The sequence below is a fragment of the Phodopus roborovskii genome, unplaced genomic scaffold (assembly GCF_943737965.1).
Source record: "Phodopus roborovskii unplaced genomic scaffold, PHOROB, whole genome shotgun sequence".
Classification (NCBI taxonomy): Eukaryota; Metazoa; Chordata; class Mammalia; order Rodentia; family Cricetidae; genus Phodopus; species Phodopus roborovskii.
In genome coordinates, this window is record NW_026126482.1 from 25,493,868 (window position 1) to 25,506,137 (window position 12,270).

At 42.5% G+C, this 12,270-nt stretch overlaps 2 protein-coding genes across 2 annotated transcripts in view; one reads left to right on the top strand and one right to left on the bottom strand.

Annotated features, from left to right (window-relative positions):
- The window catches only part of Fars2 (phenylalanyl-tRNA synthetase 2, mitochondrial), a 415,828-nt gene extending 411,465 nt beyond the window's left edge, over nucleotides 1-4,363 (bottom strand). Inside the window, exon 1 of the mRNA XM_051194440.1 lies at nucleotides 4,217-4,363. The gene's annotated coding sequence lies outside the window, so the exon portion shown is untranslated. The remainder of the gene's footprint in view (nucleotides 1-4,216) is intronic.
- Nucleotides 4,364-4,960: 597 nt separating this feature from the next.
- The window catches only part of Lyrm4 (LYR motif containing 4), a 93,448-nt gene continuing 86,138 nt past the window's right edge, over nucleotides 4,961-12,270 (top strand). Inside the window, exon 1 of the mRNA XM_051194442.1 lies at nucleotides 4,961-5,132. Coding sequence (XP_051050399.1) covers nucleotides 5,047-5,132 — 86 coding nt within the window. The 5' untranslated portion in view covers nucleotides 4,961-5,046. The remainder of the gene's footprint in view (nucleotides 5,133-12,270) is intronic.

The following is a 12,270-nucleotide window of genomic DNA, read 5'->3' on the forward strand; positions in this document are numbered from 1 at the left end:
GCTCCCAGCTAACACAGAGAAAAAGAAGGAAGCTTGAGGAGTTCCTGGAGTACAGAATTTGAAGTCTCGGGATAAAGGGCTCTAAAAGTCCCAGGTATGCAAACAGCAATCTTCTCTTCCTCCACCCTTGCTAATCCATTAGATCACATTCCTAAAACAAGTCACTAAAGGCCATTCCCTTATCTGACTACACCCGACTCATCCCTGAGGCTGAACATCAAGATCCAATTATCAAAATTCATCAAGATCCAGCAATCAAAATTCATTATTTGGCTACATTAACATGTCCAATCGGGACTTAGAACTCAGACTAGCACAGGCCCCCATCCACCCACCCCCTTTTTTTTTTTTTTTCTTAAAAACCACTCCTGCAAAAAACACCTGCTGCTGTCTGTGCCAAATTCAGAGGCAGCCACACCCACCCACTCATGGCCCCCAAACCTTGTTCTCTCCATGGTAGTAAAATCTCCTTTGTGCTGAGAATACGGTATCTGGGTGTGTTCTGTACTAACTCTGAGGCTCCTTCAGGATAGAACTGGTTGCCAGTACCTTGTTAATGAATTGCACTACAGTAGTTCAACTGGCTCATTCTACTACTTTCTGGTACATAGGAGAAGAAACAGCTAGTGCAAAACAAGAGATTTTATAAAATAGAGCTGGTACAGGGCTAACCACTTCTGTAGTCTGACTGAGGAACCCTACTTCCCACTTTCAGCTATTCCAAATCACAGAAAGGTGTAGACCTAAATTGTGTCCACCCTGTTCCCATGGCTTAATCAGGAACTACAATAGCAAACTTCCCACACTCATAATCATTTTCCAATGGTCTTCTTGATGCCATCTTCCCTCAGGTCAGGGTTTAAGTTGAGCTGGGTGTGGTGGTGCACACCTCTAATTCTAGCACTGACAGGAGGATCTTCACATGTTTGGGGACAGCCATGTTCCACCTAGTGAGGTCCAAGCTAGCAAGACTACGGAGCAAGACCATGTGGGGAAAGAAAAAAAACACCAAAGCCAAACAAACAACAGAAGAAAATGGATCACAAAGATCTAGCTACACTACAATGTTAGAAAAATAGCACAGCTGCAATTAGTAGCAGGCTTTCCGTTAGGCCACCAACCAGCTCCCAAATCATGACACAGAGACTTATTATTAGTTATGAATGCTCGGGTTACCTTATGCTTGTCCCTCTAGCTCTCATAACCTGCTTCTCCTCATCTACATTTTGCCTCCGGGCTTTTTATTTTTCTGTTCTACTCTGTGCCTGACTGATGGGTGCCTGGCTACCCCCACCCCCGGCCCCATGTCTCTCTCATTCTCTCTTCTCCCTCTCTGGAGCCTAGATTCCTTCTACTTCTGTCTTCCAGCCCCACCTAGCCCATCATACCACAGACAACACACGCAGACCTTAGAGAGAAAGGCTTCCCTTTAAAACCTGCACAGGCACATCATCAGGAGGAATATTGTAAAGAGATAGTCACCGTGCATGGAATGGGGAGGCCCAAAGAAGCACCTCCAGAGAAATTCTGGAGGAAGAAATTCTCTATGATTTTTTTATCCTCTCAGGAAGGTATTCTCTCATGTGATTTAGTCTGGGACAGCCTAAGTGATGAGGAGCATGGAGGAGGAAGGTACTGAGTAGGAAAGTTAGGGGCTATTAAGCCAGAAAACAGCATGGATCTTTAACTCTCTGTCTCAGAGGGCAGGAGGTGGAGGTCAAGTGATTTCTTCAAGCTCATATCTCGAATCCTTCTAGAGATCAGCATCTTAAAGGAGCAGGCCCGTGATCTAATAGTACAGAATAGAATAATTCTCTATAAGGTGATTCTATAATATAAAATGTTCTTTATATATATGATTGTTATACTTAATTGTAAAGACAGTAAATGGATTTACATTGTTTACATAAAATTCTCAAAAAGCAAGAAATATTTACTAGCAAGATTTATGGTATTCATAACTAAGTATTAAAGAAAATGTTTATATTCGAGGATTAAATGGCAGTAAATATGTACCCATTTGTTTATACTTACTATCTAACAAAACTTTGTTTTAAATTAGAATGACAGAACACATGAGTAAGGTCCAGTCTCAGCCTTTGGGCCAATCCTACCTACAATCTCTGTAGAGTTGTTGCTTTTAAAATGTCATTTCTGAAGTGAAAATAAGCAAAAACAAAGATTTACTTTGGGAAAATGATTTTATTTTATTTGTTTATTTATTTTTGAGACAGGGTTTCCCTGTGTATCTTTGGAGCCTCTTCTGGAAATAGCTCTTGTAAACTAGGCTAATCTCGAACTCACAGAGATCCACCCAACTCTGCCTCCCAAGTGCTGAAACTAAAGACATCCACCGCCTAGCAAGTGATATTTTTTAAATTGGTCCTTCAAGGCAATGATAGCCAACAAAATGAGAAATCACAAAGTATGTTTATAAAGACTTGGAATGGCATTAAGTAGTGTTAATTATGACACAGAGGTTAATTTTAGTAGTTTATTTGAACAAAGAAAAAGAAAATGGCATGAGAATCAGGTAACTCCCAAACCAAAGTAGGTTCTACAACTCTTAACAGTGTCATCTGAAAGCATTTACAGAAAATGGAAACAACATTGAAAATGATATTGGAAGCAATATAATCAACTAGTCAACAGGTCAACTAGTCAACCTCATTGTGAGTTATTGGATTGATTACAGAACCTCTGGAACAATGTTTAATTACTGAGATTAAACTCTACATTAGATTAGCCTCTGTCTATTGGTGGTACCCAGTTCAGATCCATAGCCTCTGACAAATTTGACTTAACACTAAGAAGCTATCAATTTCCTAATATCACCCAGTTTTTGGACTGACAGACCTACTACCCAAACTATTTTAACTCTCTAAACACTGTAAGCAGTATTAGATCACAACAAGGATAAAACATTAATAACTAATTCAATTGTAACAGGGCATGAACTCCATACAGTAATTATCCTAATTTCACTTTCAAGATGAAAGTAAAATACAGCAAAAATGTATTCCCTGCTGTTTTCTAACAAGTCAAAACAACTTAAACATTTTCCTTCCCATTCTGGTAATTCTGTATATCTGTAATTTGCAATGTGTAGCTTTTTGTTCTGGTGCCCTATATTTTACATAAATACCAATCAGTAGTTTATTACCTAAAGAGAACACAACTCTATTCTTACTCTGTAACAATGTGAAAACCACAAAAGTATTAAGAGATCTCATTAAACCCGAGGTAATGTCCTGATCAAACAGCATATTGAGGCAAGTTCTGTTATTGTTTATTGAAAAATTAAATTTTAAAAGCCTGTTTTGATTAGAAGAAAATCAGACAGGGATCTTAAAGTATTTTTATAAAAGCACTGTATCGTCAATACCTTTAAATGCAATTATATTGTGACTAATGGGTTTTTTGTTAATAATAATTTATTTAGATTCCAGGACAACAGGTTTCGAGCACACTAAAAAATTTCCTGTCCTAATGTTCCTGAAAATACAAGTTGCTTTGCCTAGAGTGCTTAGTTTCAAAACTAAGTACACCAACACATACGAAAACACGTGTTAATTTAATCTTAGTCTTTTCGTTTAAAATTAGTCTTTGTTGTGTTTGGGGACAGGGAAGATGATAGGAATGACTTGCAGATAATATAACATAAAGCCAGATTTGAAAACTAATATCAGTGCCTTCCACAGTAACCAGAACTAGCAGAGGCTTCTCTTCGCAGTCCTCAGATAAGGAACAAAACAAAAACAAACAAACAAAAAAGAACTTTACTACTTTAGCAAGATGGTACGTAAAAGCTGAATTCTAAAGAGAAAGAGAAAACTTTTTGCCTTGGGTCTGGAATGATGCCTCGGAAATCCCTAAGTCCCACGGGTTCCCTAATTAATCACGACATCTAACGTCCAGATTTTCGGCGGTTTGTTTGTCTTTTACACTCTACAAAACTGTGCGCTTAAGAAGTAAAAGAATCGAGAATTGCATGGTGTCCTGCGCCTTTAATTCCAGCACTGGAAGGCTCCGACCAAGAGTTCAGGGACACGCTGGGCTACAAAATGAGATCGTCTCCAAAAATTAAAAAGTAATCAGTAAAAAAGTCCAGACGCTCAATGAAAACCCCGGAAACGGGAGGAAGTCACAGCCAAACGCCAAGTGCACGACAATCGGCGACCTGACACCTCTACGCTGCAGCAAGGGCGGCACTCACCCAGCGATCGCCGGGGAAACGCAGACCGCGGGCGTTTCGAAGTCAGAAGCGCGACCCCACACTCGCTCTGCATTCGCTGCGCTCAATCTCTCGCTATGCAGCCACCGTGCGCACTGGGCGCCGCCATCTTGACGGTCAGAGGCCCGGGCCCGAGGTCCCTACGCCGCTCGCCCAGAGAGAAGCCGGTGCTCCAAGAAGGCGCTAGCTAGTCAACCCCGCACCTCCGGCGCTGCGTGCCCCGGGCAATATGACACATGTTATCCTAGAGTGACAACCAGGCCCAGTCAAAGCAAAGTCACCCTTGCAGTCGCGCACAGCGGCTCAGGCAGCGCCGAAGACAGCCTCACCGGCCAGGGGCGGGACGGCGGCGCGCGCTTCGTAACCCGGGCAACGGAGCCTGGGCAGGTGTAGGGGGCGTGGAGTCCCAAGACGCCAAGGTCTCGGCCACGCCCCCGGCGGTTCGGAGCGGTGCAGGCTGTGGAGGCTGCGAGCGAGCCACGGTGTTCGAGCCGCTGAGCGCCGTCCCGGGGAGTGTGCCTGGGGCTGGACGGCCTGGCCTCCTGCCGCTGGAACAGCCTGTGAGGAGCGCGGAGCCTCCGGGACGCGGGCGCCTCCCCTTAGCTGCCCGCCGCCCTGCCTGCGCCGCCTCCGCGCGCCTGGGACTCTGCTCAGGCCCCGAGCCAGGCCGAGCCGGCGCTTCTGCTTTCCAGCGTGCCCTTTGCATCGTTTGGCATTTGGGTTGACGTACCCCCAGAACCTCCCCGAAGAAGGACCTGTTTGTTTTTGTTATTAGGTTCTTTTTTGTTTTGTTTTGTCTGTTTGTTTTCAACATGGCAGCCTCCAGCCGCGCACAAGTGTTAGATCTGTACCGGGCGATGCTGAGAGAGAGCAAGCATTTCAGCGCCTACAATTACAGGTGACCCGGGGGAAGGGCCGGGAATGGGGTGCCCCAGGTCTGTCTCCAGAGGTCGCGGAACAGGCGCGCCCAGCTTGGGTTAGTGACAGGCTCCACTGCCCCGACGCGCACGTGCAACTGCCCACCCCCAGGTGTGACCCTCAGTGCCCGGCAGGGGAGGAGCCAAGGGCTTACCCTTCCAGCTCAGGGACATCTTCCCTGAGCTGACTGACACTCAAGTTGGTGCCTTCCTTAGACCCTGAGTCAGTGTCTTGTTTCTACGGTGCGGAAACGATGGATGTGAAGGCGCAAGTGAGGAAAGTTAGGACAAGCAAGCGTGTGCCACACATGAAACTTGCCTTGAGAATAGGAGTGGAAGCAGTTGGTCGGGACCACGTGGCCACAAAGCTGAAGGCTTGCTCTGGGCCCCCCTTTCATTTACACTGGTGTTTTAGTTAGAGACTTTGGTTCAGGTACCAGATGCAGTCAAATTAGAGCAGCTTTTCTCAACCTGTGGGTCCTGACCCCTCTTTACAGTCAGTCAATGACCTTGTTCACAGGGATCGCCCAAGACCATCAGAGAGCACAGATAATAACATTACGATTCATAACAGTGACAAAATTACAGTTATGAGGCAGCAATGAAAATAATGTTGTGGTTGGTGATCACTATAACATTAGAAACTGTATTAAAGGGTCACGGCATTAGGAAGGCTGAGAACCACTGAATTAGAGGATAAAGGAGAGTGTGGGTACATATACAAGGGATGCTAAAGGTGAAAGGAGCCGCCGAGCCTTCGGAAACTGAAATGTTAGTTTATCCTGCCTCACCAGACTGAGATCTTCTCTCTAGGTCCTAGACTCTAGGACCTGTAACAGCAAGTGGACAAGAGCATCAGTTCTTCTGAAATGAAATTTAAAGCTTGAGTTTATTTTAAGTTATATATGAACACTCACAAAATATCCATGTTAATGAGGTACCACGTGTGAACCTCACACTTCATGCAATAAAACTCACATTTCTAAGCCAGCCCATTTTTTTCCCCCTGCATGGCCCACTCTGCTACCTTTCTGAGTCCCCTTGTTGTTAGGAAGTTCTCCACCTCAGAGCCCCCTCCTCCTCAGCCTCTGCTTCTTTGGCACTTCTGACCTACCATTTCTGTAGAGCCCTCAGGTTTTCTGACATGGGGTGTCTTGCTGATTAACTACCTGACTCCACTGAGACAGAAGCATAATCCCGAGAAAAGAATCTGACCAAAACAGCTCATTTTCCTTTAATGGGTTACTTATTTACAGTTATTTCCCAGGTGTCTGGATTATTTCACAAGCTGTGCCCCACCCTTTATCATTTTAGACATTATCGACGTTGTGCCCTTAGGTGACTGGCTAGGCTGTGGGCTGGGTGTCCTGGTATCGGCTAACTCCTGAAACAGACCTGGTTCTAGGGGCATCCTCCTCTAGGAATTGAGCTGCAAGGTCCTGTGCTGGGTAGGCCATGCACAAACAACCTCAGTCTGCAGACAGGTGCACCAAACTTCTCTAGCAGTAGCCCATATTTTAGAAGCCTGAGAATATATACTTTCCTATCAACTTGAGAACAGTGTGGGTTGTACTAGTGAGTTCATACCCACTAAACACATGGTTAAATGAAACATGATGTTATTTGGTAACATAGCCTTTGGAGGATAAAGGGCATAAACACTAAACCTACAGGTAGATTTTTCATAAATATATAGTGCTAAGTACTTACAATTGATGGAGCATAGGAAGCATAGAAGACAATACTTGAGACAGAAGATGTTCTGCCTCAAGAATAAACAGAGACTTTGTCTCAGCAGAGGGTCACACTAGAGGGCACATCTGGGAAGAACAGATTAAAAAAAAAAAAAACCACAAGGAGCAGCCCTCACAAGAATATATAACCTTGGAGTTACTTGGCCTCTGGCATTCAGTTTTCCTCAAAGCAAAACTTAAGTCATTGGACTAAACAGCCTCTTAAGGTCCATTTCATTTCTAAACTCCCATCTGGAAATGACTTAGGAGCCAATCAATACACCAAAGGTTTTCAAGTCCATAGAAGTAAACAGAAAGATCTAGGCTGTGCCTAATAACATTTTTAAACTGAGCTTCAGCATAAGCAACTATATGCTGATATACACTCCGAGAGTAGTCTGTGACTCACACCAGGTGTGTCTTCCACAGGAATCTGGTGGTGACTTTTACCAGTTACCTTGTACCCAAAACCTGAGAGCTCTGCCAGCGGTATCACATTCCACAATAATAAGGATTGCTTGACATAAAGTATGTCTGCCTTAGTGCTGGAGAGATGGATCCATGGTTGAAAGCACTGGCTGCTCTTCCAGTGGACCTGAATCTATTCCCAGAACCCACATGGCAGCTCACACCTGTCTATTACTCCAGTTCCAGGTAATCTGGCATCCTTACATCAATGCATATAAAATGAAACTAAATAAAATATTTTTAAGAAAGAATTCACAAATAGCCACTTCCCTCCTCTCTTAACCCAGCACTGTATCATCACAGCTATCACTGAAAGTATCCATCAATCATATCTGTGTGGCTCCATTTTCTATTCTTTATGTTTTAAGCACATTTATTTTTGACAACCTCATGAGGTACTATTTTATGAACTAATCAAAACCAAGCATTAGCGATACTAGCCTATCAAAAGTCATGACGCTGATGCTGTGTGACCAATCCATTGTGGAGCCAGCATATGATGGGACAGACTGTAACCCTGACACTGGGGAAGTAGGAAGATGAGTTCTAGGTCAGTCTGATCTATATATACAGCAAGTTCAAGGCCAGCATGGGTTACATGATTCTCTGTTTGAAAAACAAAATGAAAATTAAAAAGTAGTGAAAATTTTTCAACAGCCTGAAAGTTTGGGACCTAAAATAATCACAGTACTGAAATATTTTGTAGGAACTGTACCTAGGCATTGCTTCAATAGCATGGCCTTTGGGTGCTTCTCCAGGTTTTATCCCAGCACTAACAAGCCTCTCTCACTTACCCTTTATTCTCTGTTGTTTCTTCCCCCCCCCTCTCCCTCTTCTCTCTTGTCTCCTTCCCCTGTCTCCCCTTCCCCCTCCCTCTCTCCTTCCCATATGCCCAGAGTGAATTGGAATGAGCCTATCAGGAATCATACCAATACCAACCAGAACTTTCTGAAACCGTGCTGAGGCAGTGACTCAGTGGGTAAAGCATGAGGCTCTGAGTTCAGATCCTGAACACCCAGGGAAAAAGTGAGCTGCAGTAGCACGCATCTATAATCCAAGCACTGGTAAGGGACTGAGGAGGGTCCCTAGAGTACATAGGCTAGCCAGTCAGGCTGGTTGGTAAGCTCCAGGTTCAATGACAAATGTGGTTTCAAAAAAATGAAAACTGAAGGAGACCACCCGTACATATGCACAAGTAAAAAAAAAAAAAAGAAAAGGTGAAAAAGAAGGCCTTGGTGCCAAATAGTCTTCCTCCTTAGAACAAGCTGAGAAATTCCTATTATTTCTTAAACGTCTCTGTGTGTGTGTGTGTGTGTGTGTGTGTGTGTGTAACTGCACAGGGCCAGGGAGTAGAATTCAAACATAGGTGGCCCTGCCATTAAAAGATTATGGTATGGTTGCAGATAAGGACTACTTCAGAAACTAACAGAATTAACAGGAAGCATGTGCCAGAGTGATGTAATGGTTTCCTAATGATTTGGCTTCCACTTGTTACACTGCTGTAAAAATAGGCTTCAATAACATTGTGATACTCATTTCAACCCTTAGGGCATAACTCAGTTCCATTTTGATCTTTATTCTGTGTACCATTTCTTCCTTAGAAACTGATGGGGGCCTTCATTTCTATAAGAGTATCTTCAGCTCTCCAAGGGTATCCTTGTCCCTATTTTCAAACCACAGCCTCCTGCTGCACAATAGTTGATGATAGTAGGATATGTAAGTGTTTGGGGTAGATAGCATGGGGCAGGTATTCTGCCACTCACGGAATACTGAGTGTTTAGCTCGGGTAGAAAGGTATCCTGGAGCTCAGGAGCCAAGGAAGACCATAGGTCACAGTAAGTGTAGCAGCTGACAGCCCTGCCTCAGGGAAGAGTTCCCCCTCTGTATCAGCTCTGCTCAGGCAGGAGACTTCTCAGTGTAGCAGCTCTGCTCCGGCAAGAAAGGGCTTCAACAGTGAACAGTTTGGCTCTGCGGTGTAATATCTTATAATTTCAACATTTAACAAGTGGAGGCAGGAGGATCAGAAGTTCAAAGTCATTCTCAGCTACATAGCAATAATCAAGCCACATTGAGAAACATGAGATCTTTCCTCCAAAACAAAATGTGTATCACTGCTGATTTTTTTTCCTTTGAAAGTATTTCCAAGTTGTAGTATTTTTAACCTAATATTAAAAAGCATAATATAAAATGAAATGTTATTTAAATAACAAACGAGAGAATCAAAGCAAAGAGAAAATGGAGGTAGAAAATAAAGAACAAAAGACTTTAAAATACTACTCCAAGTAAACAGAATGCTTGTAAAGTGTCTTAAAAATATTCTGCATTCTAGAATAGTAGACCAGTAAGAAGTTGGCTGCCTCTTACACTCCCAACAATAGCAAAGTGCAGACCTTACTAAGGAGGATCTTCCATACTTAGCTTGTATGACACCTTTCCTGTCATTGAGCCCTGCTACATTAAGTGTAGATTTTATACTCGCCTTGGTACCTAGTAAATTTAGTAAAGTTCTACCAATTAGAAATCACGTTAAGCAGTTTTTTAAAAAAAATCATATAGGGTACATGAACTAAGATGTGAATTTGTGGATTTGCAGATCTCGAATAACAGGTGGCCAGTCCTTGGAATATTGACTGATCAGTAATCAGAATACCTAGAATAGGGTTCTTGCAACTGGGTCTCCAGTGCCCATTTTAAGAAGCTGAATAAGAGTTGCCAAGATCATGTTAAAATGGTGTTACTGTGGAATCTTAATATCTGTATGGCTTCATGGTCACTCGGGGTTCAAGAGAAATGAAATTGTAGCTTGAGCTTTTGAATTTGACTTGTTTTTTGGTATTATGACTGAAATCTGTGAGTGAGGCAGTCATGGTTATATTTAACATGTAGACACTGTTTTTCTTGTCATTGTTGCCTAAAGCAGTGGATCTCAACCTGTGGTCATGATCCTTTTGGGTGTCAAACAACCCTTTTTATAGGAATCACTAAGACTTTCAAAACACAGATGTTTACCTTATAATTCATAACAGGGAAATTACAGTTATGAAGCAGCTATGAAAGTAATTTTATGCTTGGGGGTCACCACAACATAAGTAACTGTATTAAAGCTCTGCAGCATTAGGAAGGTTGAGAACCCCTGGCTTAAAGAATACCACTATTTCCACAGTATTTACATTGTATTAAGTTTTTGGAACCATCTTGGGATGTTTAAAGTTTGTAAGAGGGTATATTAAGGCCTATGAAATACTGTATAAGGAACTTACATTCAAGCATTGGTGGACATTGGTATGGGAATGTGGAAGGTACTGAAAATGGGACCCTAGAGATCAGGAGGATTCCCTTACACACAGATTGGTGACTATATAGTTATCACTAATAGCGTAGGCCGCCTCTCAAATTTCCCATACTCAGTGAACATTTAAGCAACTCAGATCTGTTGAACCATTTTCTGTACCACCAAATGGTTTTGTTTTATTTGTTTTCCAATCTAAAAGTAGAACTCTGCCATTGTAATTTATAGCGTTATTATGACACTTGACCCTTTGCTCACCAACTAATTGTTAGATGCCTCCCACTGGCTGCACTTGACTCCTGGCTGATGATATAGAGTTAACTCTTTGCCTCCAGAGAACCTGCTTACAGTAAGTTTAATGTACAGACTGATATGTTCACTGAAAACAGTATGGTGGCATTGAATCAGTAAAGAAATGAACTGGCCTTCACAAAAAACAGAAAGGAGAGCATAGCCCAACTTAAAAGGGAATTGAGATTGGCTGACCCAGGCCATAAAGGATTAGCAGGAAGTTACTGGTTAAAAGAGGTGGGAGCAGAGAGGACAAACGTGAACACTAGTGTCACTGGTGGCAGATCTAAGTCCTGAGAGATATGTCTTGCAAATATCACAGAGTGCACTTTGAGAAACCCAGAGTCCTCCAGGACAGTGACCCCACATGACCTGATGCAGGTAAGAAAAATGGTGAAGTACAACTGGATGAGGCTGCAGCCAGTTTTTAGATAGAGGACTTTTTTCTTGATGAGGTCACTCAAAAATTATCAAAAGTACAGCTATGCAAACCAATGGTGTAATGGTTTGTTGTTATCAAGTATTGTACACTACCAATAGTCATATGTGATATACTTTCATACTATTTATTGGTAGTGCAGTGGGTGTCACACCAGCATCACAGTTATGGGATTAACATGTGGCAGTACAGTGGCATTATCATGGCTACCATGTCAGTAGACCACAGTGTTTTGGGGCTTGGGTACGGTCTTGTGGGACCTCAGTGTATATGCAGTTGGCATTGACTTAGGTGTCCGATATTGTACTCGTCACTCTTTTGGCCTGGGTGTTTCTTTCTCTAATTATGTGTTACATGTGTTTGTGTTATTAATCTGCCTGTTAATGTTCATCAGTTCTCATTGACTTGATTGATGTGTTCTCAGTAATTATTTGTTTTATTTAATAAATGGCTGCTGCCACATTTAATGTTGTTAATAACCCTTATATTTTAGTCCTTTGTTCCTGAGGTAATTTTTGAAGTGTGTTTAATTTTCCCTTTAGCTTGGTTTATTCAGTTGTTTATATTATCCATTCATTATAAATGGTGCACATCACTATTTACTATGCTCATTTAATGACGTACATTTTTTTCTGTCTATGTGTGTCAACCATTTTCGTTACATAATTACCTCTCCCCCACATCCAATGGTGAAGAGTCATCCTGTTTTACCAGCAACCACTTCTGTAAGGCAGAAATGTCTCATCTGAAATTATTTTACCTTTGATTAATCAAAAGGCAAAATTAAATGAGCAAGTATTTCCTTACAGACAAATTGGTGGCAGACACTGATCCCAGTGCTGTCCAGTACATCCTTTATTAGTTCAGCAGGTTGTTACCTAGCACTCAACTTTCTCCTG